At 36.3% G+C, this 26,723-nt stretch overlaps 2 protein-coding genes across 7 annotated transcripts in view; one reads left to right on the top strand and one right to left on the bottom strand.

Moving 5' to 3' along the window:
• The window catches only part of CEPT1 (choline/ethanolamine phosphotransferase 1), a 35,966-nt gene extending 35,464 nt beyond the window's left edge, over nt 1-502 (bottom strand). The window contains exon 1 of the mRNA XM_010993471.3: nt 365-502. The gene's annotated coding sequence lies outside the window, so the exon portion shown is untranslated. The remainder of the gene's footprint in view (nt 1-364) is intronic.
• Nucleotides 377-20,485, top strand: DRAM2 (DNA damage regulated autophagy modulator 2). Of its 6 annotated transcripts, none has more exons than XM_031446728.2 (9): nt 377-517; nt 1,157-1,282; nt 6,322-6,463; nt 10,024-10,091; nt 11,246-11,385; nt 17,193-17,370; nt 17,895-17,977; nt 18,957-19,049; nt 19,545-20,485. In XM_031446728.2, the coding sequence occupies exons 3-9, from the start codon at nt 6,333-6,335 to the stop codon at nt 19,650-19,652; spliced, it is 801 nt and encodes a 266-aa protein (XP_031302588.1). In that variant the 5' UTR covers nt 377-517; nt 1,157-1,282; nt 6,322-6,332; the 3' UTR covers nt 19,653-20,485. The 6 variants fall into 6 exon arrangements, with proteins under 6 accessions (XP_031302588.1, XP_031302585.1, XP_064344879.1 ...); XM_031446725.2 differs by having other exon boundaries at nt 6,319-6,463; XM_064488809.1 differs by lacking the exon at nt 18,957-19,049 and having other exon boundaries at nt 6,319-6,463.
• The last annotated feature ends 6,238 nt before the right edge of the window (nt 20,486-26,723 follow it).

Below are 26,723 nucleotides of genomic sequence, written 5' to 3'. Positions count from 1 at the left end.
CGGGAGCGCGCCCCGGGCTCCGCCCATCTCAGTCCGGCCGGCAGGCTCCGGACCCGGCGGCCAGTACTGGCTGGGTCGTCCAAGCAAGGTAGGCCAAAAAAGGGGATGAGGACAGGCTCAGCTTCCACTAGGGCATGTGTGTCAGAGGATGGGATCGGGTGGGTCGGGGAGGCGGATGCTGCTGGGAGCCTTGACCTCCGTGGCGGGCGTGAGAGTCGCGTGCGGGCTCGCCCTGCCTCCAGGGACTACCGTACGCGACGCGCGGGAGAGGGACCGGGTGCTGGCCGGAGCAGCGGGCGGGCTCCCCGGGACCCGGGATGGGGCGGGAGCGGGTGCAGGCTGGGCTCAGGTCTCTGCGCCTCACCTTTCCGTCCAGGTCCTTGGTCTTCTCCTCTAAACCCCAGCCCGCATGCCCCTAGCCGGGCCAAGCTCCGCCTCCTGCATCATTTCCCAGCCCCAGGCAAAGCGTAGCCGAGATCTTCGTCCAAGAGCTTTGCGCCTCCGGAATAAAGCAGCGGTGGGTGTAAATAATTCCTTGGTTTTATTTCTTTTAAGCGGTTGCAAAGAACCTTCGCCCCAATTCCACAACAAACTGCGGTTGAGTATACGTTCCCTTTATCACTGCTGGGCTCAGATTCCTTGGTGTGGGGCGGAGGTGGGGGATGGCGGGGGCGGAAGGAAGATTTGAAATTGCGATCCGTGTGACCTTGTGTTTACGCGAAGCTCAAATCTGCTACACCCAATTGTATCGCGGGGTGCCCAACACAGAAAGATAAATGGCTCGTCCTTTGTGTCCTCAACCATGCTTACATTAGGATACGTTTGCGAAACGCTACATTTTTCCAGTTCCCCCAAAGTTAAATTTGTAAATCAGTACGCAAATACAGCTGTAATTTGCATTGCATTTTCGGATTCTCCACCGTTTCTCTCCCTATAACATTTGATCCAGTTTACAAAAAAGCGCCTTAATCTTCTAGACTTTAGTTTGTAACCATTACGAGAATATTACATTTGTTAGAAGGCCAAGTTACAGTTAAGAAAAATAACCATTTTCTATTATGCTTTGCTTTGGGCCTGATGATTCTATGTACCTCTAAAAGGAGCTTAGGGCTTTCTCTCTTCACTTGGACTATTTATTCTTATTGTTTCTAAGCAGTAACCACTTAGAGGAGACAGCATAAGAAATTCGTCTTTTTACCAGTGGCACTTCAATATTTGTGAAGTTTACAAATTGTAGCTGCAGTTCTGATTCATGGATCTTCAAGGAGAGCAGAGAAGATAGGTGAGAGATGCAAGAACATTTTGTTAAACACTCTCACTGGTATGTGAAGCTTATTCCTGCGTATTTTCAAGTATCTTGAAAAGTTTCTTAAATTATAAACCATTAAAATTAATTTTGCCTGGTTGGCAGTTAGCCAGCGGTGCTTCCAGCTTTCCAGTGATAACAACGCATAGGTAAGTAGTCTGCCCCACCTAGTTGGTGCACTTAGGTTTCTCAGTAGTCATTAGCAAACTGGTAAACCATTTCAATCCCTGCTCCTTCTCTAAAATGTCAGTTCAGATAACCAGAACCCTAAAAGCTTAAGGAAATAGGAATCCAAAATGATTCATATATACTAAGAATTAAGTGTTGTCGTTCCCCATCCCTGTGGCTAGTGGTGGTTGTGCAGAATTGATACATCACCTATCATTTTTATATTATATGCCCACTCTGTTCTGTTGTAAGGAACAGCCTTCTGAGATGGCTACTTTCAGGATACCGTAACTCAGAGAAGCTGAGTAACTTGCCTGAAATCATACAGCTGGGACATGAAAAGCTAGAATTTGCACTTAGATAAATCTGACCTCACAGCTGTGTTCTTTCCATTGCATCACAGGGACTAGTCTGTGCTTTATTTTGCTTAATATTAAGTTATCAGCCTTCCCTCATTATTGTCTTTCCTTCTGTGTTTTTCATTTTATTTTATCCTTTTTGAGATAAGGGAAAAGTGTCTAATGGGAGAAAGAATAAGAAAATTGATACCTCAGGTTTAAAATATTAATTCTAGATGGTACAAATCATTATAAAATACATGAGTATCAACTATTTAAAGAAAAAATTAATAATGCTATAGAATAGTGTTCTGCCTACAGTGTTGGTGCATTGAATTGAAATTTTACATGTTTAAGAGCATCTGGGTCAAAACAACCTCTATTTTTTTGTATGTGGATTTCACGATTTTCAAAAGGTAAAGGTTTGGGCAGATTTTAAGACTGATATTTTGTGAACTTGTAAACAGGTAATTCATCTTTCACATTCTAAAAGAGGAACAAACATTTATTGACCACCTGTGAGAGTATCTTATGTATGTTATCTCATTTAGTTCTTGAAAGAAAACCTCTCTGAAGCGAGTATTATTTTAGCCCATAAACAGTAAATACTAAAAGCTACCAGTATCACCAGTGTGTTTAGGTTCTTTACTTGTGCCATGTCAGCAGCGTAATCCCTGCAGTAATTATCCGGCACAGCCCAACTTTTCTACGATAATGGAAGTGTTCTGTATTTTCACCGTCTTAAATGGTAGCTACTTGACACCTGTGGCTTTTGAGCACTTGAAATGTGTCTAGTGCACCTGAGGAGCTGAAATTAAAATTTTTTTAATCAATTGAAATTTTAACTTCAACAGCCAACATATGGCTAGTGGTGACTGTATTGGGCAGCGCAGCCTTGGCCAAAAATACCCGCATTTTCCAAAGGAGAAACTAATTCAGAAAAATTAATGATGCTTGCCTAAGTTCACACAGTTTTATTTTAAAAAAAGTTTTTGAGCAGAAAAACATTTTAGGAATGTTAATTTGGCAGTGCGTATAGAATGGATGGAGGGGAAGAGAAAAAGCAGACCAAAAGAGTTGAGAATCTGACCTAAGTGGCTACACTGGTAGACTACAAGGAAGAATGGTTGCAAATGGCTGGAGGTAGAATTGTCATCACCTAGTGACAACATGTGTGGGCTTTGGAAGAGAGACCCTAAAGGTACTTTGAGGCCTTAGAATCTGGATGGCCTGGAAAAATGGTAACACATACAGATCTTCCTCCACCTTTGATGGGGTTACATCCCAATAAACCCATTGTAAGCTGAAAATATCCGAAGTCAATAATACATTAATATGTATAACCTACTGAAATAGCATACGTAGCTTAACTTAACCTACCATAAACTTGCTGAAACACTTGTATTAGTCTGCAGTTGGGCAAAATCATCTAACACAAAGCCCATTTTATAATGAAGTATTGAATTCTCATGTAATTTATTGACTACTGTACTGAAAATGAAAAACAGAGTGCTTGTGTGGGTACAGATGGTGATAAGGGAATCGGCTGTTCACCCTGGGATGGTGTGGCTGACTGGGAGCTGTGGCTTGCTGCTGTTTCACAAGAGTATTACGCTGCACATCACGAGCCCAGGAAGAGATCAAAACTCGAAGTGTGATGTCTAATGAATGCTTATTGCTTTTGCACCATCATAAAGTGGAAAAATTTTTAAGTTGAACTATATCGTAAGTTGGGGGTGGCCGGTACTGTGTACTGAAATAGGAAAATCATAAACCTTTTGAGGGCTTAAAGGGATTTCATTTTGGCTGTTTGTTCATTAAAAAAAAAAACTTACTGAGTAATTTCTATGAGCAAGGCCCTCTTCTCTGCTTGGGTAGTAAAGTGGAGTCCCACATCAAGGATTTTATCCACATCAGACACCCTCCCAGATTTTTATACCATAAAAGATAATGAGCTGTAAGAGATGTGCAAATCAAGTGTTCTCAGAGGAAAGGGTGCTTAATTCCAGATTTGAAGGGATTAGGGAAGGTTGTGAGTAGAAGATGGTATTTCAGCTCCATTTTGAATAGTAAGAAGGATTTGGACATGGCAAAAGCGATTAAAGGAGGAGGTTATGCTTCTAGCCATGGGTGGACAAAATGTTTTAAAAATCTCCTTTGCTAAAACACCCAAGTGCTGAATAAATTACAGTAGCCTCTTAAATGCATAGCAGTTCATGAAGGAAAGAAAGGGAAATTCCTAGGCCTAGAAAGTCAAAGAGAGCTGAAACCAGAGTGGTAAACCAGCAGTGCATCTCTTTGGGGGTGCTTTTGGCTAGCAGCAGAAATAAAGTACAATTAAGGATGAATGTGATAGGCTCCCCATGCTCCCCACCCAAAGCAGAGAGATGGAACTCATACCCCTTGACCTCCCACGCTTTCTCCTCCAAGGGGCACCATTCACGTGATAGTTTGTGTGGATGATGCCCGTGTGTCAGGGGATATCTTTTCTTCATAAAAAGTAAAATGTAGTTATTTTTACTTGAAATTGTGCAGCTCATGGCCTTGGAACCACCTCTCTCCAGTTCAGCCAGGACCCTCAAAAATCTGTACACTCAGTGAAAGGTGGGCTAGGAAGAATACTGCCTTCCCGACACAGGGGGGTCACAAAGAAATTTATTCATTTTCACCACAGCTCCAGGTGGGGAAATAAAGATAACCACATAAGAACTTGAAACTACAGGGTCTGGCATTACTCAGCTTCAAGGTTCAAATTTACATACCTAAGTGGTCTAAAAAAATAAGGAAGCCAAGAAATTAAAGTTGGCCCAGGTTAGTGATGTGCCACAGTGCCTGGCAAAAATACAGACCGACTCTCCCTGCAATGATTTATCCTTAATCTAAGCTGTTTAGAATACTCCCAGTTAAGATCATCCAGACAGGGGCTCATAGTCAAAAACCAAAAAAACACATGCGCAAGGGTTGGCAGAACCGACAAATATGAAACTAGACTCCTAAAGATTATAGATTCGAATTGATCAGAAACAAAATAACATTTAAAGAGATGAAAGGAGAGACGTGAAAGATTTTGGAAGTTATTGGAGATTTATAGAAATTGAGAATTATTATTCGGGAAACTTACACTAGAATATTAAGGACTGATCTGGGAAAAAGAACAGAAAAGAGGAGATTGTGATAATTCAGACAGGAAGTTACTCAAAGCAATATAATGGTGACTTCAGGGAGAAAGGAAAAGAAACTTATGTAGCACAAGTTAAATGTACATATTTAGCAACAAGTCAGATGATCTGAGTAAGTGACAAGTACAAGTCAAAAGTGGCTGAGATGACATTATTTGGAAGGTCAGTCTGAGCTGAGGAAGCTGAGCACATTGGAGGATCTTGGAAATCAGAGTTGTAAGTTTTACAAAGCTCATGGGAAATACTAAATTTCAATCCATCAAACTGTAAGAAGATACTCCAAACATGAAATTATTTTCACGTGTGTTGGAGTAATTTCTTAATGTTTGAAAGTGCCTCTGTATTTTTCTTTTAATTTAATGTATGAAGATACACTAATGTTTTCTAATTCATATTATTGACCACTTACTACTTACCAACATCCAGACAAAACATCGTGGACAAAGGCACGCCAGAAGGCATGACACATTTGAGGAATTTTGAAATTTTTGAACACATTTGGAAGAAATTTTCTGTGGCAACATAGCATAGTGATTGGTATTAGAATGGAACTGCCTGAGTTTGAATCATGTCTACTGCAGCCCTCTGACCTTGGGCAATTCTCATAACCTCTAAATTCTGTAGTGAGCAGTAAATGAGATCACGTATTTAAGGTGCTTAGTAGCCTTGCTGACATATGGTAGTTTGCTTTTATAATGAGGATGAAGATGATAATAGCAAAATCAAATAACTGAGATCAAAGAAGTGGCCAGAGACGAATGTAGAAACGTCAATAGAGATTAGACAGTAAAAGGACCTTATAGACCATGTTAAGGAGGAAAGACAGCTTATAAGGGCCTAGGGGAGGCGCTCAGAGATTCTTCAAAGGAGAATAAAATGGTCAGATTGGTATTTCAGAATAAGAAGGCTCATTCCAATTTAAGAATGAAATCTAGATTGCCTGTGGTCCAGACTAGGAGAGGACCATTTAGGAAGTTTTTATAATCTAGTTGGGAAGTGATGGTGGTTTAGGTAGGGTACTGGCAGTGAAGATGGAGAGAAGGGTTAGATATGAAGAAATTTAGGAGGTGGAATAAACAGCCTTTGGTGTACTTGATTATGCGTAGAAGGACAGGGGAGAAAAAATTTCTGGATACAAGAAGTGGGTGAATCTTGGTTCCATTTACTAAGAAATTGAAAGAGAGCCGGTGTTAGTAGATGGTGCTGGGCTGATCAGAAGTGAAGCAGGAGGGTGAGAAATGTACAAGGTTGTGGGACGGGGTGGCTGAAGTAGAATAGGTGACATACTTGTGAATAATCTTTCCTAATTTGTTTGTTTCTGCTTCAGAAGACCTGTTTGAGATGTGGTGGTTTCAGCAAGGCCTCAGTTTCCTTCCTTCAGCCCTTGTCATTTGGACAGCTGCTGCTTTCATATTTTCATACATCACTGCCATAGAACTCCACCACGTTGACCCTGTTTTGCCTTATATCAGGTTAGTGAAGTGTATTCTTATATAGAACATCGTCATGTCTCATTCGTATTTTAGCATTGAACCCAATATTTAATTTTAATATTTTAAAATTCAGATTTTATGTTTGATACTATAACAATAAAAGGAATGTAAAGAGGAAGTTTATTTGGCTCTTTCTGTGTGATGGAGAAATGTGGAGACAGAGGGCTAAGAATCAATTAGTGAATTATGACACTTCAGTGCCTTGTCTTCCAAGTAAGTATCTGAGGTCTCAGAAGATAGAATTGGAATTATTTTCCTCTTAAAATTAAAAAATTCTGGAACAATAATAATAATAATATTAAAAGATAGTGTTAATGACAAACACTTACTGATCTACTTACTGTGTACAAGGCAATGTTCTAAGCATTCTTCAGGTCTTAAATAATTGAATTCTTACAACCACCTTTTGAGGTGGGAACTATGACCCCCATTTGATAGAGGAGGAAATGCAGTCCAGGGAGGTTGTCATTTGTCCAAGGGAACATGACTCAGTAATTGGGCAATTTGATTCTAGAGGCTATGCTCTTACTTTTTATAACATGTTACCTAGAACTTTCTGACACATTGAGTATTAAAATTTTATTGGTAATATTTTTGAAATTTCACAGCTACTAATGATGTAAGTATGGGTACTCAATCGTGTGTGCTATGTCCATAACCCTCTTTTTTTCCCAATTATAAAGGCAGTATGTGCTTATTATAACAAATTTTAAACAGTACTAGAGTGATCATAAAAATAAAAAGTGAAAGTCTCTTCCAACGTCCTCTCCAGTCCCTGCCCCTCCAAAGGTGCTTAATGGTTTGGTTGATTTCCTTCCACAGTTTAGCTTAAATCAGGACATTACATTCTGCATTTGTTGTTTCCACAGTGGTATGGTATGGCAGAAAGATCAACAAAAAATTGAGTCCCTTAGGATGATTTACAAAACCCAAAGTTATTTCAGAATTTAAGGTTTCAGTTCTAGGAATAATTTGACAAATAGTCACCACTGTTTATGACTGTGCTAGAGAGATATGTAACTTAAGGAACCAGTTCATTTTTTAGTAACTAAAACAACATACATATTCATGAGGGTCCTTCAGCATTTTTATTTCCTCTCAAAGAACTTGTCTGCTTTCATTTTTAAAGAGTTTTTGTCTTTGTTTTTGTATTTTAATGATTCTTAAAGCCAGTTTGTTTCATATTTTGTAATTCCCCTTATGGTGGAGTTTTCTGATTAAACACTACATGTTCATTATAAACAATCCAAAAAATACATTAAAAAATAATAATAAAAGTACATTAAAATGTAAAGAAGAAAGCTCTTTAAATTTTTTCAACTTTTATTTCTTTGGTTATTGCTTCTCTGTCTTATTTTCTCTATAATTTCTATTATATATATTTCCTATACCTCCTCATTAAAGAGCTTTTAATAATTTAAGAGACCACTGAGCTCTTCAGAGTTTCAGTTCGCTGATGATTTTGCATGTGATTTTCTGATAGAATCCTAGACACTTCCTTTTCTGTCTCTGTCCTTCTGCCTTTTTAAATTTTTTTGGTCATGAACTTAGTAGTTTTAACCCTGGGATCTTTCTCCAACATCCTAATATATTTCAATTCAGTGGTACTTATTTTTACTTCTCTTAGGCTCATTTCCTTCATCTGAAAAATGATTACGTTAGACAAAATACTCTGTAAAGTTCCTTTCAGTTCATAAACCCTATCTAAAAGGTTTAATTGTGATAGCCACAAGAAGACATAACCAAATGTAAATTCCACTTGGAAGACAATTCCACTGCAAGTGTGCTTTCGGTGTTCTAGTTGATTGAAGCAGTGAACACTGAAGAAAGGTTCATGAGACTAACCACTGGGGTATGAGAAGAAATTATTAAAACATCTATATTTTTTTAATTTCAAAATATTTAAACTTATGTTTAATATATGTATAATAATATAACAGAGAACATATATTGGTGATCAGACCATTTTTTTTCTGATGCTGTGTGATCAGAATAGCTTGATGACCGCTGATTGGGTTGAAGTGCTGTGCTGACGAGGTGATGGGCATGGCTGTTTCCACACACAGGCCAATTTGTCATTTTGTTCCAGAGCACATCTTGGACATGCATCTGACTACTTACTTATTGGGTAATTCAAAACAGGAGCATCAATTGGAATATGACTATTAAAGTTAAGGAGTTTTTTTCTGATTGTAAGAATGGTAATTGTGTATTACTCTTTTTTTTTTTTAAGTTTTTTGCAGGGAGAGGTAATTAGGTTTACTTACTTATTTTTTAATGGAGGTACTGGGGATTGAACCCAGGACCTTGTGCGTACATGCTAGGCATGCACTCTACCAATGAGCTATACCATCCCCCTTTGTATATTATTCTTGAAAACTTGAAATGTAGGAGGAACAACAACAACAACAAACATAACCCCCACTCCCTGAAAATGATCAAAGAGTATCAAACTCTTTTGTATCTGAAGATACATTTTAGAGTGGGAAGGAGCAATCCTTAGAATTCATATTTGATACTTTACTTTTCCTAAACCTTATCCAAATGTTCATCAAATCTTACTAATTCCATACTGGATGTGACTTTTCCATTTCTCTTTTATTTCTTTCCTATAGTACTTCAGTTTGAGACCAAAGACTTTGTCTTTTTAATCTTTACAGTCGTTTGGGGAAAGGGGAAGGAACTAGCCAACATTTAATGGGTGTCTCCAGCATGCCTGTTGCTGTGCTAGATACTTTGCATGTATTACCACAGTTTCATTTCCTCAAGTTGACCCAGTGAGGCTGGGAGGAAATTGATAGCCCCATTTCACAGACAGGGCACAAGGTTTCACAGTTAGTAAATGGTGGGTTGTTGATCGGGATCTGTGTAGTTCACCCTGCGCTGAAAGACAGACATGTAAACAGACATACTGCAATACAGTGTGATACGGGATTTTGATGGGAGTCTGGACTGAATGCTCTTTGCATCAGCCTGCTGCTAGAGGGGTTGGCCAAGGCTGTAGAGAGGAGGGAACTCAAAACTGGTCTTGAATGGAAGCTCCAGGAGTGTAAGGGCTTTGTCTATTTTATTTACCACTGTATTCCTGTCCCTAAAGTGCTGTCCCACACGGTAGGTGCTTGGTAAATAATCAGGAAATGATCAGGTGTTAATTGAATGTAGGCAGAGTCAACAACAGATGTCAAAAGACCGAGTCATGAAAGATCTTGTGGTGTTTCGGGAATATTCAGGTGAGACAGAGACATATCGCCTGACTGATCTATGTCAATAACACAGCCTTAACATGCCTGGGATAGCTCTTTTATCAATTTATATTGACTTCTGTTATGTGAAGAAGAAATAATCTTAAGTGATACATGAACGAGGCAAATATTGTGAGCTCAAATTATGTTTTCATAAAATCACGTTAAGAGTTGAGCTCATGAATTTATGAGAAGGTAAAGGATTTGAAGTAACCTCTATTGTTTCCTATCCCTTAGAAGAAATGCATGTGTATATCTAATATGAGCAATTAGCACACCTTCTTTTTTTTCTTTCAGTGACACTGGTACAGTAGCTCCAGAAAAATGCTTGTTCGGGGCAATGTTAAATATCGCCGCAGTTTTATGTAAGTGATGAGAGTGGTTTTAATAGTCAAAATTAGTAGCTGAATTGAGCTTTTCTTGTTTCAACACTATCGTGTTACTTGTGTTACTTTCTAGGTATAATTGAAGAAATGTTGTTATTGATCACAGATATGTTTCTTTAAAAAAATTCTAGAAATGCTAAATTCTGGAAATCTTTTAAAATATATATATAGGGCTCTTTGACCACTCATCCAAATAGAAGTTGTAAAATATAACCAAATATTCGTTGAGGCCTTAAGTGGATTTCTTTAGCAGCCTATAGAAGACTGTAAACAGGCTGACCGCAACTATCCCCAATGAAAATTTTTTAAGGTAAACAATTTAGAAGTATAAGAATAGCTATGGAACCATGTTTTGATTTTTGAGCGGTATTCTAATGCCAAAGGAATGGAGCTCTGCTACAATATTTTGCATTCATTTTCATTATTTACTTTTGAACCAGTTTTTTTCTATTAATGGTTTACTAAAATACTGCTTTTTCCATCTATCGTGATTGTTTTAAATATTTTCATTTTGTCCCTGTGATGTTTATTATTTGCTCAGATCAAACACTGAAGATAAAAAAATGATTCAATGTATAAAAGTTCATCTTATGACTAACGTTTTTAAAAATATATCTACAAAAGCGTATCTGTGTTACATTTCTACACTTCTGAGTTCTTTGGCATTATTTTTGCAATAGAAGGTTTGATTTGGCCCTTTCTTAACTAACAAGGACAGTCAAATGGGTTTTTTTTTTTTCTTTTTTCTTAACTGCTATATCTGATTGAGCCAAGTTGTAGTAATTTGACATAAAAGGAAAAGAAAGTGAGGCAAATAATTTTTTGGTGTTTTTTTGCCTATGGCCATTTTATCCATATTCTAGGACAAATTGCTTTAGACTTTAGTACTAATTATATAGAATATTTTGTTTTTTATATAACATTTACTATTAGAGATTTTTCAGAAAGTGTCAGACTTATCTCTTAAATTTTTCCTAACTTATTTTTAATATGAGACCTGTGGGAGGCAAACGACTTGCTCGGTCACACAGACATATCAATAGATTCATAATGCAGCCTTAAGAGTACTTAGAAATCTACAGCTGTTACTTAGTTACTTACTACTTTGCTGTTTTCTCATTCTGTCTTCCCAGGCGTTGCTACCATTTATGTTCGTTATAAGCAAGTTCATGCTCTGAATCCTGAAGAGAGTTGTATCATCAAATTAAACAAGGCTGGCCTTGTACTTGGATTACTGAGTTGTTTAGGACTTTCTGTTGTGGCAAACTTCCAGGTTTGTGTTTTAGCCCAGCATAGGTATTTTCCTGAAACACATAAAAATCCACGTTAAAAAAAGAAAAGCTGACGCATTCGGTTACATGCTGTCATTGTTTCTTTGCCTTAACAAAATGGAATCCACTGCCTTTAAATTATTTGACCCTCTTAGAAATTAGAGAAATTGATTCTCAGTAATCTCCTGAACAAATATAAATTATTCTGATTTTTAAAAAATCCCCAGGACTCATTACTTGGTAGATTCTTTATTACTACTTAGTTGGAGATTATCCCAAGACAGAGAAAATTGATATCAATTGTAAGTGACACAATTATAGATTTCAACATTTTTTAAATATGCCTAACAGGTTGTACTTAATCTACCTATTTTATATTCTTGTTTAGATGTTCCCATTGATTGCTTGTGTTCCTAGGTACCCAGCCCCTTATATGAGGAAGTAAAAGGAGGCTCTATAGCTCTTCCAGCCTTTTCTCAGGGAATTCTTAATGTTAAAGTGGCAGTCAGCCTTCACCAAATATTTGCAAACTCTCCACATTCCTTTTTATTGACGTTCTTTCAGAGGAGTCTTTGGTAATACCAGCTGCATCCTGGGCATATGGTGCTTTTTGATTAATCCCTGCTGTCTTTAAAGTTTCAATTTAGAGATTTGGTAACCTGCTTACACACCTAATAACCATTCAGACATACAAACACACACTCGTCATATAAATACACATATAAAGGCATATTCCATTTCTCTTATTTAGAGTTCTCCTTTCTTAAATGCTTCTGATTGGCTCTCCTATTTTTCAGTGTTTTGGTAATGGTTAATACTCATAAATGCTATAAATATAACCCAAGTGGGTACCAGGGTAATGCTTGCTGCTCTAACAAAGTCCAGAATTTCAGTGTCTTAACACAATTGATGTTTATTTCTTATATAAGTGGATCCAGTGAAGGTATTTTTGGTTGATAGATGGCTTTCCTCCCACAGTGGTTTAAGGTCCAGATGCTATCCATCTGCGGGTCCTGCCGTTCCCTAAGACCCTGTTATCTTCTGCATCTGTCTGCCTTAAACAGTCAAAGAGAACATGCAGAAATCACACCTGCTTCTTAAAAACCTTGACCTGGCAGTGACTCATATCATTCCACTGACATTCATTTCCTAGGTGCAGGAGGGGCTGGGGAATGTAGTCTATGGATCGTGATTCTAGTTATCCCTTGATCAGTTGATCAATTTAACAATATCTCTCATCACTGTGTGGTAAAAATGGATCCCTAAGTGACCTCCACATTTAACTACTTCTATTAGTAACTGGTATTTGTTCACAACCCAGTAAATTCCAGTGGCAGGTCCAAATAGCATCATGCAAGCTGCCTTTCTACCTTTATTTCATTGACCTACTAAAACAGTTTGCATTCATAGGCATTCTTCGTTTTGTTTTCAGCTTTCGTTTTAATTTACCTCCATCACAAGAGTCCCGTTGATCTTGTAGTTTTGAATCAAATTAGTTTTTTTTCTCTGGGTAACATCTGTTTTCATGCAGCTTTGGGCCTGTTGAATGTGCTCTATATCTGTCACTGATGGCTTCATTGCTGGACCATCTTTATAAGCAGACCCTGTAATAGTACCCAGATGTCAAACCGTTCCCCTTCCTTTCTAATGTAAACTTCCACTGCTTATTTAAAGGGGTGAGTGCATTGCCTCTTTCTCCTCTTTCCATTTCTATTTTGCAGAGACAAACTGGTTGATTCAAATAGGAAAAATGGTACACAAACCACGTCTGTAAATGGCTTACAGTTAGAGAGCTTAACTTAGAAGAGAGGCAAGTGCTTTGTTTTAAAGTAGGGACTTGCTGGCTTTATGTCTTAAATATTTCTTGAAAGCATCTGCTTCTCTCTACCATCTCCTTCTCAGCCAAGTTAGATTTCATCATCTCTCATCTGGATTACTGCTGTGGCCTCCATAGTAGTTCCTCTGCTTTTACTGTTACATCCCTTTAATTTAATATGGCATCCAAAGTAATGTTTTGGAAATATATCTACTCCTCATTCTTCTTCCTTGTACGCCTGCTTAAAGCTCACAGGTCCAAGGTTGCATGAGGAGAGATATCATTTAAGAGAGGCAAAATGATTCGTTCAACTGCCAAACTGCTTAATTAACTTAAAGGTCTTTTAGAATCTGGCTGCTGTCTACCTCTCCAACCTCCTTCTGCATCATTCCCCTCCTGTATCTGCATTGTCCATAACATAGGCGTTTCTGTGTTCCTTACGTAAGACAAGTTTATTTAACTCTTATTTCATATATTGTTTCTTTGATTGCACGTTCCACAACACCAAGCCTAAATAGAAGTTGGCAGACTATACTTCCTGAGGGAAGTCTTTTTTTGTCAATGACTTCCTCCTATATACTTCAAGTTTTCTTCCTTGGTGATCTGCAAGACTCTAAAAACTAATTTTTCTTAACACTTCTTATAGTCTAATTTTATATCTGTAGGTTTTTTAAAAATTTATTTAAGAATTTTGTAGTTCATATGTTTCTCCATCAATTACAGCACAGTGGTTTTGTTCACCATTGAATATTGAGCACCTAACATAGCACTTAGTACAAGCATGCTCCGATACTAAGTATTTAGTACCTTTGTGAGAGAGGCTAAGGGAATTAAGCAGGATGGGTGAAAAATTCTCTTGAGATTACCGTGATTGTATTTAAAGAGACCTAATAATTATCATACGGCATTTAAAAACTGACTTAAAAGATACAGGTTTAATTTCTTTGAAGACAAATGTGTATAAAAATATATAGCAGAGCAAAAATGTGTCCTCAGTGCCTAGGAATTTTTCCTTTCCTAGTGTCAACTGAAATAAAAATGCACAACATGAGAGATGTGAGTTTCAGTGTTATTTGGGGACTTACTGTGAACTGTAGCCTGGGAGGCAGCCTCTGAGATAGCACTGAGGACGTGCTCCAGAGAGATAAGGGGGGAGGTCAGTGTATACGTGATTTTAGAGAACAGGTTTGTGCAATCAAACACATCTCAGTAGAAGGTTGCTGCAAAGTCATGAGGCACAGACATCTTACTTAATGATTTTAGCCGTTTTTCTAAATACTGGAAGATGTAAGAAACTGGTTTCATAAAATTATCTCCTAAAAATATCTAACTGTCTGAAGGCCTGTTCTGCCAGTTTTTCCAGAGCACAGAGGGCCTCATTCCTGATCTCCACCCTGAACTCCTTTCAGGGAGCACTGCAGGTCAGCAGCCCCAGTGGCTGGTGACTCAGTCCTTGTAGAGCCAGTTGACAAGTGACATTCTTTAGTTGGCACCAGGAAATTTATCCTTGTCAAGGAAATGTGGAAGGGATGATTAGGCAGAAATCTATGTTAATTTTCTAGGGCTGTCATAACAAAAATACCACAATTTGGGTGTCTTAAAATAACAAAAATTTATTCTCTCAAAGTTCAGGAGGCCAGCAATCTGAAGTCAAAGTATTGGTAGGGTTGGTTCTCTTTTGGGGAATCAGAGGGAGAATATTCCATGCCTGTTCCCTAGCTTCCAGTAATCCTTGGCATTTCTTGGCCTGTGGCAGCAGAACTCTGTTGTCATATGGCATTCTCCCTCCCTAGAAAATTTATCCTCAAGGAGACTATGGAAGGGGTAAGAATAAGCAGAAGATTAGTTCTTAAGTTTCATTAACTGCTTTTAGGTAAAGATTACAAACCACTCAATATGTAATTTATAAGTTCTATAGCAAACATTTGGCCCTGACCTCACATATCTCTGTAATTTGTTTGTCTTCATCAAAGAGTAAGTTTTTGTCTTTTGTTTTGTTGAAGGATGTATTTTTAAGGAGGATAAAAGAATGACTTGTGTACATAGGTCAAAAGTTTTATTTAATTTACTAATTAATGACAGAAATAGTGGGTACTACAAACCAGTTCAAAAGAGAAGTCAAAGTAGCACACACTTATGGTCAGATAAGGAATGCTCAAACAAATTTATAAATTGATGCAAAACTAGCAAAACTGATTATTATTCACAGAGTGATAATCAATTGCATTTAGTCTGACACTGTGCATTTCTAGTCATATGAATTATTTGCATTCCTATGCATTTTCAATAAGTTAACTTCTGTCTCCACACATAACATCTCTGTCTCTATACATAACATCTATCATTACTCAGCTTTTCTCTGCAAAATAGCCCTAACAAAGCCAAGTAAAATTCACGTATCTATAGACCCATTCCCAGAGGCTCTAGCATTCCATTGAAAGGATAACCTCTTGCCCATTTCAAGATCTTCTGCTGTTTCCCTAGTCTCTAAAATGACAAAGTTGACTCGGTTAAGCAAAAATATGGCCAGTTGAAACCACTTTTATATACCTCTGTTTTGATTATAAAAATTCAAAAGTAGATGCCCTCCATCCTTTATTATTCTTTTTAGCTACATGATTTTGTTGATAGAACTGTGTGCTGATCACAGGTGGGCACTGATCAGGGTATATCTGTGTTTAGCTTCATCAATATATGTGAGAATATTTTTAAGGAGAAAAATCTACCCATATGTCTGCTCTTAACCCTAAAATAGTCAATTTCATTTTTGCCTCTATTTCCACAGCCTTTATCCATATATATATATAGATAAATTCATATGAACCAAGAAGATATTACCATTTTACATTATGTTTTATGGGTGCTGAATTTTTTTTTCCTTTGTTACTCAAAGTGGTAGTAACGATACATTTTTTCCCTTTCCAAAGCTCATAACATTACCAGTTAAAACACCCCGTACCATATTGAAGTAGCCCTTTTTATCTCCGAAAGGAAACCAATACCTTTTAAAAATAATTTGTTATCTTTTCTTCTTTATATTAGAAACTTCTTACACCTTCAACTAAAAAAAGTGGACTCTGTTTGTGAATTAGCACAGTTGATTGTAGATGGAGGGAACCAACACTAACCTAACCTCTCTTCTCCTATTGCCTTAGTCATACCCTCTTTACCAAGGGCTGTACAGCACTTTCTCAACCGAATGGCATACAGATAGCATCAGTTTAAAAAAACTAGAGAGTTCACCAAAGGCCTCTGATAGTAGAATTTTTGGAGAGCTACTGTCCTCACTTTTAAACAGAGGGTATATATAGTAAAATGTAACTGGATTCCAATAAAGGTAAGGTGAAGGAGAAAAAAAAATTACAAATTATGGTAATCCCTTACAGTATAATTTATTAAGACCAATCAAATCAGAGCCAAGGGGAGATGTTTTAATTTCTTGAGCTTTTAAGTTGCATTTAGATTTTAATTAGATTTAAGCTGAAACTCTCTACCCCTTGCATTCCCAACTATCCTAGTCCTCTTTATCTTCTTCTATTCCTTCTATACTCCATAACCACCATCTAACTTATTATGGAATTTATGTATTTCTGAAGTTTATTATTTACTATTTGTGTTCCTTCACTTGAACGTAAATGTTAACAGCCAGATTTTTGTCTGTGTTGTTTACTAATATTTCTGTGTGCTTAGAACAGTAGTTTGATGCATAAGAAACCCACAAATAAACATATTATTAAATGAGCAAATGAATAATCACTATCATGTTTTCAGTAGTGGCACAAATGCATGAAATAATTTGGATTACTGTAATCCTCAGGTTTACGCTGAGTCCTGTGAGAGAATATTACTTCGGGAAGTAGTCTGTAGACGCTACAGAACTATTCCACTTAGTGAATGTTCTGTTGAAATCGCTGGGCTTGGGGTTTTAGATATAGTTTTGGCAATGTGTTTTGAGTTTCTTTTATTTACTGATTTCTTCCTTCTACCTCTCAGAAAACCACCTTTTTTGCTGTACATGTATGTGGAGCTGTGCTCACCTTTGGCATGGGCTCATTATATATGTTTGTTCAGACCATCCTTTCCTACCAAATGCAGCCCAAAATTCACGGCAAACAGATCTTCTGGATCAGGCTCCTGTTGGTTATCTGGTGTGGAGTAAGTGCACTTAGCAGTATCCTTTACTGTAAAATGTGGCTACACTTGGAAAGGAATCAAGTAACAGAATTTAAGTGAACACTGTTGGCATATCATAAGCAGACCTTTTTTGGGGGTGAGATTGTTGGGTTAGTAAACCCTAAATTAAAGAATTGGAAGCATGAAATCCAAGTTTTACATAGGACCTAATAACTAAACTAAGAACAAGGATAATGTTTAGCCTGATCATACTCCCTTCAGGGATAGGAAGGATGAGTTAAGGCCCTCCCTGAGAACAATTATGTAGCAAAACCTTATGATAGAACTGCTGATTTATTGAGCAAAGAGGGATAGACGGTGCAAACCATTTCATAGTAATCTTCTGGGCATGTTTTAAACTTTACTACTGCCGTGTAACTTGAAGTCTTTAAGAAAATGGGTTTGGACCTTGGAAACATGTATGTGTAATCCTTTTAGACCTTTAAAGTGATTTTGGTTTTGAATCTAATTTAAACTTACAGGTCTCCTCTGAGATTCTTCCTTGACTTACTTTTTTTATAGTGCTGACTTGCTCATCCCTTCTGTACACTGGGAGTTTTGGCGCTGATATAGTACAGAAACTGCATTGGAACCCTGAGGACAAAGTAAGAACTGACAGTCTATAAAACTTAGTTTTATATTAAAGATTTTCATTGCTTTTGATGTGCTTTTCATTACATTACTAATAATGAAAGTAGAATAATTATTAATGTATAGGACTATTTTCTATAAAGGATAGAGTTTATGTAGAACCATCCATTTTTCTCCAGCCACTTTGTGATCCTTGGACATTTTCAAGACATAAAGAGAGTTGTGATGGCAGAGTCTTATCAGAAATTGATTCCTCTAAATATGGTTATAGTATACCATATACCCCACTGAAATCTTTTATTCGTAGAATACTTGTTTTCTGAATTGAAAGCAAAAATTTCTTTTCCCATTTTTTGTTATCTGTAAGTTTATTATTATGGACTTTGCATTTGGGTTCCAATGTAGTGGATATCTGACTAGAGATAGCATTTTTGATCCTGAGAACAAGACAAGAGGGACATATACTTAAATAGGCAATAAAATGAGTTTATCTGTTTTCACAAACCACTCAGTTGGCATTTTATTTTAAATTATTTTTAAAGAGTCAGTCGTAAATAGGACATGTTTGTGAGAGTGATTGAGCAAAATAATTTACTAGATTCTCCTAATTATAATTAATCTATATATTATTCAATACTCAAAAAACACCACTAAGTTTATGCTGAGCATTGTTTACTTAAAATTTTTTTTTAGTGGCATTAATGACTCGTAGCTTTGGGAAAGGCAGTAACTTCTTGATTCTAGAGTAGAAGTTCCTGTTCTTAGTTATTCAAGTGAAAATTTTATTTGCTGTAGATGAAACTATGATGGATCATTTAGGAGGACTTTTCTAATGTCTACCTTTAAATCTAGAGATAGGTTAAATAAATCAGGGGTTGATATTCAGAACACAGGTTGGTTTATAAATATTATAGGTTTTTTATCTGAGAGAAATTATAGATCATTTGAATGAAATTTCACAGAACTACTCCTTTTTTGTTGTTGTCGCTTAAGGGTTATGTGCTTCACATGATCACTACAGCAGCAGAATGGTCTATGTCATTTTCCTTCTTTGGTTTTTTCCTGACTTATATCCGTGATTTTCAGGTAAGAAGACATGGAATTAAATTTATGCAATTAAACCTCCTTTGGGTGGAATAAGAAAGCTTTCTAGAAGCAAGTCTCTGGCGTTTTTGAAAATTAACTTCATAAGCAGTGATGCCAGAAGAGTACCTTCTGTGTTTGGAGAAATAGTGTTTTGCCAGCAATGTCCAGCCTTATAAAACAATTTGCAAAAATTCTTTCAGAGAGTTTTTATTAACTCTGCCTACATTTACGTAGGCCATCCTCAACGTTTAGTTTTACGCATTCTCCGTAGAAACCAAAGAAAATTAAGGAACTTCTGAGTAGAGAAGCTTGTTTTTCCCAACTCTGTTGGTACTACAGATGATACTGTTGGCAGTACAACAGCTGTCTCACTCTTGTTACTCATTAGAATAGATTTACATTCCTAGTCCCAAAAGATGTTCCTCCGAATGTATTAAAAATGTGATCTGCCTTTAAGGAGCAAACTTCTATGTGTAACTTTCTTTTCTCTTCCAGAAAATTTCTTTACGAGTGGAAGCCAATTTGCACGGATTAACCCTCTATGACACTGCTCCTTGCCCTGTTAACAATGAACGAACACGGCTACTTGCCAGAGATTTATGATGAAAGGACAAAATATTTCTGTGGTGATTATGATTCTCAGGGACTGGGGAAATATTCATGAAGGTTACTTACTCTGCTCTGAAATTTTCAACCAGTTAATCAAGGCTGACGATGTCGAAGAATACTGATAATCAAGACCCATGAATTAAGCCATTTGATATTATAAAGGATATCTTCAAGAGGACCACATAAAAACATTGATGCCTATAGTTTTTTTTAATCCCAGAAAATAAAACCAAAGGACTACAACATTGTAGCTTTTTTCTACTTTTTTAAAAAGAAACAAGCAGAAGTGCACCAAGCAGTCTGCAAAATCCAACTTTTCACATTTTTTAAGGCATTATAAAGGACGTTTTGTTTAGAGTACTTATATGAGAGACATTTTTCAGGACCCCAAATAATCAGCATTGCTCAACAGCTCTTTTTTCATTGGATTTTGAAGTAGTAGTTTTACCATATTAATACATTTCTTACCATCTTCATAAAATTTTTTTTCTTCTGGAATCCAGTTTTAAAGGGAAGCAGACCTGAATTCATGTGAGCACCATCATTGCTTAAGCTTTGCACAAGAGAGCCTGGAGGTATTGAATTGATTACTGCCATGAGGCCAGACACTATGCTAACTGGTCTGTCACAGTGCTTGCAATAGTTTCATGAAGCTTAGTGTCTGATACTAGATTTTAATTACTAATGAATAAGGAAAGTAGCTATCAGTAAATATACTCCAATTGTGTTTTGTGTAAAAGTGTTTAGTGGGTTCCTTCACAAGGCTGAGAAGTTTGTGAATAACAGCAGGTATGATTAATATAAAATAAAAATCACCTCAAACTGCAGTCAAGACCTTCTTAAGATTTTCATTTATAGCCAATTATAATTACTTGTAAAAGTAGCATTGAACTGGAAAATGAGCCTTTTTGAGGGGAGCTGGTCTTTGTAGGACCCAAATTCTAAAGAACAAAATCAACAATCCAGAAAAACGAGGTACAAGATAATTGTGATACATGCATCCACCAGCACAACGTTCTCTCTTTTCCTCTGGCCATAAAAGTGATTGGATAGCTTCTGCTTGGATCCCTACCTGTGCAGATAAAGAATGGTTTACAGATCCCAGATAAAATTCAGAAGAAGAAAATGCTCATCTGGAAGGTGCCTTTGATGAACTGATTTGCAAAAGGATCTCTGAAGAAGATTAACAAGGCTTATCTTTTTAGAAGAAATGGTTCCATAGTCAGAATAACAGACAGAACAGGTTTGAAGTGTAAGAGGTAGCAGTTCAAGAGAAATGATTATATGATGGAACCATAGATGTCAGTTATGAAAAGGATGCTAGTTACAGAATTCTGTAAATATTTCTGAAGACTTCTGGACTAGTTTTACAGAAAATGGAATAAAATACTTTTTAAGCTGTATCAAGCAACAGTGCACATGGGAGACATTTCAATAAACATTGATTGAAATCTTATCATTAGGAAAAAAACTCAGTATGAACCATAAAATTTTTTTATCATGCCTCTGAAAACCATGGTGCAGCCACATCTGGGAAACAAAATCCAGTCCTGATTGCTATACATCAAGGAAACTAATTCAAGTTGTCAAGGACTACAGTGTGGTGAGAGGGAAAATGATAGAATCAAAGTTTATAAAGTTATAAATTATATGTGGGGAAGAGCATGGACTTGTACATCCATACTAGAATATTAGGCTTAGGGATACACTAATACATTAAATTATTTTAAGACAAAAAATGTTATTTGGATAGTACTTTAACTTTTGCTCTTACAAATAATATAGGCTAAAAATATTAGTAAGTTCAAAAAGGATTATAAATAGAAAATTTGAATGTGCCTTTATCCTTCATCTTAATGCCAAAGTAATGGAAGGCAACTATACCCTATGTCAAAATGCCTTGCCAAAGTTGTCAGACACATTAGCTTGGATGAATGGATAAGGTAGTTCTCTTCAGTCAATTTTCTTTTCAATGTTTAGCTTTAAGAGTAAGAGATTTTAAGCTGAAAAGATTAGCAGATACAATGAATTGATAGTGCAAAATCTGTTTTCTCATTGTCCTACGTACACAATAAAACTACATTTCCCAACTTTCAGTTAAGTATAACCATAAAACTGAATTTTAGCCAATGAAATGTAAATGAAATGGATGTGTTTGCTGTTTTTATATTAAGGTTTTGTAAAACAGGAGTGCTCTTTCCCAATCTTTTTATACCATTTGTATATTGATGACAAGATTTTAGGATATGGCAGAATCACATGTAGGAGCCCTGAACTAGTCCACTTTTAATCAGATTTTAGAATACTGAACTAGAGATCTAATATAATTTAAGAATTCTGTTTTTATCCATCCCAGTTATTAAGATTATGTATTTTTAAGTTGTGTCATACATTGTAAATGATCAGTGGATTTATGAGAGAAAGAAACTTATCTCTTCTGCAGTGTTCTTTACAGGCTTACTATGAAATGAAGTTCAGTAGATGTTGGGTTAATGTCCTTGCAAATCTTTGTTGTACATCTTGCCTTTTTTCAAGCAGAGTGCTGGTTTTAGAAACTATATACTCATTTATGAGGGAGATAAGAACATAGAACAGACCTAAAACAAAGGAAAACTCTTTCTGAGAAATTATGGCTCTTAACAGTATAAGAAATTGTATCCTCCAAAAGACGTAGCAGTTTGAAATAGCAGTTTGAAATAGTATTCACCTGAGAGTTCACCCATTCAGAAAGCCTGAGGAGAGTACAAAAAGAATACCTCAGAAATTCTAAAATATACAATTGGAATGTAGTGCAGAGGGAAATCCCCAGTGTTTGGGAATCTGGCAATTCAGCTGAGAAGCACAAAGATTCCTCTGGAATATCACCAATGACCAGATCCCAATCTCTGTTAAGAGGAAATCCTGTTCACTTAAAATATTTGAAGCAAGTAGTAAATTGAATCAAACTAAAGCAGCAACAAAGCTCATCTCCACCTCAACTACAGACCATAAATATTAATTCAGCCTCTCACTCTGCAAACATGGCCAGAAAACAGCCATGCCATTTTTTGGAGGCAACTATTATGGAAAATATCCAGCATATAGTAAGAAATTATAAAGACATGCAAAGGGACAGAAAATTTTGACTCAGGAAACAATAGAAGCAAACTCAGAGATTGCATAGATGTTGCAATTATCAGAGCTAGATAAACTATGGTAAAAATGCTGAAGGAGCTATTAAAAAGTTTGGAAAACATGCACAGAAAGATGGGATTTCAGCAGAGATAAGTATATTTTAAAAAACAAAAATTCTAGAATAGAATATGATGGCTACATGAAGGAAAGAGTTTTTATCAATCGAAGATGACAATTGAAAGTAAAAAACTGGGAGTGAAAGAAAAAAAGAAAAAGGAATTAAGTATCTGGTTTTGAAGGCAAAATTAAATGGTCTTAATCTTTTAATTGAGTTTCAGAAAACGGATAGAATGGCATGGAAGAAATGTTTGAAGAGATACCAACTGAGAACTTTTGTAAAGCTGATGGAAATTAACAGAAAATCAACAAAATCGAAAGTGAGATTTTGGAAATTATAAAATTAATAAATACCTAGCAAGACTAATACACCGTGTTGAGTAGTATTCCCCAAAAAGTCATGTACACCTAGAACTTCAGGATGTGACCTTATTTGGAAATAGGATATCTACAGATGTAATTAGTTGTGATGAGCTCATACTACATTAAGATGAGCCATAAATCCAGTGACTGGTGTCTTTAAAAGAAGTCCACAATAGAAACAAAGAATCAGAGAAAAAAGCTAATTGAAGACAGAGTCAGAGATTAGGATAATGCGGTATCAAGGCAAAGAATCCCAAGGATTTACAGCAAGCAGAAACTATGAAGAGACAAGGAAGGGTTCTTCACTACAGCTTTTAGAGGGAGCCTTGATTTTGGATTTCTGTCCTCCAGAAATGTGAGAGATTAAGTTTCTGTTGTTTGAAGCCATCCAGTTTATGGTGATTTGTCATGACATCCTAGGAAGTTTAAAAAAAAAAATGAACAAGTAAGAAAGAGAAAACACATTACTGATACTGGGAGTGAAAAAGAGGACATCACTACATAGCCTATTGACATTAAAGATAATAAGAGCATTTTATGGCCAATTCTATGCCAGTAAGCTCAACAACACATGAAATGAACAAATGCTATATGAAATGTACAAATTCATAGAAATACAAAACATACCAAGACTAAGTCAGGAAGAAATAGAAAATCTAAATGGATCTAGAATAACAAGAAGATTGAATCAGCAATACAAATTGAAGCAGCAATACAAAATCCTCCAACAAAGAAAAACCCTTGACCTCATGGCTTTAGTGGTGAATTCTACCAAACATTTAAAGAACTAATACTAAGTCTTGCAGATTTATCCAAAAAATGAAGAGTCCACTTCCTACCTTACACTATGAGGCCAGCATTCCCCTTATACCAAAGAAAGACAGACTCCACAAGAAAACTAGAGACTGATATCCCTTATGAACATTGATACAGAAATTCTCAACAAGATACTAGGAAACAATTTGGCAGCATATCTAAAGGTTTAGGCGCCATAAGCAAGTAGAATTTATGGTTCAACATATGAAAATCAATCTGTGTAACATACCATGTCAACAGAATGAAATGGGAAAAGCCCACATGAACATCTCATTTGATGCAGGAAAACCATTTGACAAAATTCAACACACTAATGATAAGACCACTCAACAAACTGGGAGTAGAAGGAAGCTACCTTAATGTAATAAAAGCCATTTATGAAAAGCACAGTGAACATCATACTCTGGTGAAAGACTAAAAGCATTTCCTCTGAGATCAAGAACAAGGCAAAATTGTCCTCTTTAACACATCTATTCCAAAATAGTACTAAAAGTTCTAGCCAGAGTACTTAGGCAAGATAAGAAAATCAAATGCATCCAAATGGGAAAGGAGAAAGTAAAACTACTGTTTTGCATATGACATCTAATATATAGAAAACCCTAAGCAGTTCAAAGAAAAAACTCAGAACTAATAAATCAATTCAGCAAAGGAATAGGATGCAAATCAACACATAAAAATCAGTTGAATTTCTACACACTAACAATGAACAATTTGGAAAGGAAATTGCAAAAACAATTCCATTTGAAATTACATTTTAAAACACTTAGTAATTAATGTAGTGAAAAGTAAAAGACTTGTACACTGAAAACTACAAAACATTGCCAAAAGACATTAAAGGAAACATCAATCAATGGAAACATCCTATACTTGTGGATTGGAAGGTGCTATTGCTAAATCATCATTACTACAGATTTAACGTAATTCCTGTCAAACCCCCAGTGACTTTTTTTTTTTTTTGCAGAACTAGAAAAACTAATTTTAAATTTATGTGAAACCTCAAGGGACCCTGAAGGGCGAAAAGAATCTTGAAAAATAAGAACAAAGTTAGAGGACTCACATGTCCAGATTTCAAGACTTACACTACAAAGCTACAGTGTTATATTGGTGAAAGAACAGGCTTAGAGACCAACAGAATAGAAGAAGAGCCCAGAAAAAAGTCTGTCTTAATCTGGTCAAGTGACTTTTGACAAGGATGCTAAGACTATTCAATGGGGAAAGCTCAGTCTTTTCAAAGAATGGTGATGGGAGAATTGGATATCCCTATGTAAAAGAAAAGAGTTGGACCCTTACCTAATACCATATCCAGAAATTACAATGTATCAAGAACCTAAATGTAGGGTCTAACACATAAAATTCTTAGAACGGTACAAAACTGTCACAACATTGGATTTGGCAATGACTTCTGGGATGTGACGCCAAAGGCATTAAGTATCAAAAGAAAAATTAGACAAGTTGGACTTACTAAATTTTTTAAAAATTGATGCAGCAAAACCACACTACCAACAGAATAAAAAGGCAACCCACACAATATTAGAAAATATTTACAAATCATATATCTGATAGGGGATTAATATCTAGAACATACAGAGAACTAAATCTCAACAACGAAAACCAAATAATTCAGTTCAAAACTGGGTAAAGAACTTGAAAAGATATTTATCTAAAGAAAATACAGGATATATTCAGTAAACAATGAAAAATGCTCAATATCACTAATCATTAGGGAAATGCAAATTGAAACTACAATGAGATACCACCTCATACCTGTTACGATGGCTACTAACAAAAAACAGAAAACAAAAAGTGCTGATAAGGATGTGGAGAAGGTGGGATCCATGTCATAGCAAAACCCACTACTTCCCTCTCTCCCTCCCTTCTTTTCTTCCTCCTTCTTCCCTTCCTTTTGCCAGACAATATTGCATTCTATCAATATACCATGGCTTGTTTATCCATTTATCAGTTGATAAAAATTTATGTCTCCACGTCTGGGCAACAAATGTTGCTTAGATTTATCTTTTGGTGTCATTTCTAAGGAATCATTGTCTTACCCCATTTGGGAGATTGATTTTTAACTCTTTCAAGAATTTTATTATTTTATCTGTTAAATTTTATTTTACCATGCAAAATAGATAATTGTTTTGTTTATGGTGTGAGGTACAGGTCTAAATTCGTTTCTCTGCATGTGAATATCCAGTTGTCTAAGCATCATTTGTTGAAAAGATTACTGTTTCCTATTGAGTGGTTATGGTTTCCCCATTGAACATAAGTTTGCCATAGGTGTATGAGTTTATTTCTCTACTCTCAATTCTATTCCCACTGAGATGATTAGATAGATAGATAGATAGATAGATAGATAGATAGATAGATAGATAGATAGATAGGTATGTAGATAGGTAATCCTCATATCAGTATCATGCTTTGAGTACTGTAGCTTTGTAATAGGCTTTAAAATTGAGAAATGTGAGTCTTCCAGTTGTGTTCTTTATTTTTAAGATTGTTTTGGCTATTCTGGGTCCCTTGCATTTCCTCATGAATTTTAGAATCAGATTGTGAATTTCTCCTAATGAGCCAGTTGAGATTTTGAGGAAAACTGTTGAATATGTGTATCAATTTCAGGAGCACTACCATGTTAACAACCCATGAGCATAAGATACC

Source organism: Camelus dromedarius, chromosome 9, assembly GCF_036321535.1.
Source record: "Camelus dromedarius isolate mCamDro1 chromosome 9, mCamDro1.pat, whole genome shotgun sequence".
NCBI lineage: Eukaryota > Metazoa > Chordata > Mammalia > Artiodactyla > Camelidae > Camelus > Camelus dromedarius.
This window is presented reverse-complemented; position numbering and strand designations above follow the sequence as displayed.

Excerpts from the sequence above, each read along its gene's own strand:
- DRAM2 (XM_031446728.2), top strand. The coding sequence starts at position 6,333 with ATGTGGTGGTTTCAGCAAGGCCTCAGTTTCCTTCCTTCAGCCCTTGTC. Across the intron at positions 10,092-11,245 it reads AAATATCGCCGCAGTTTTAT|GCGTTGCTACCATTTATGTT; the intron begins GTAAGTGATGAG and ends CTGTCTTCCCAG. Across the intron at positions 17,978-18,956 it reads ATTGGAACCCTGAGGACAAA|GGTTATGTGCTTCACATGAT; the intron begins GTAAGAACTGAC and ends TTGTCGCTTAAG.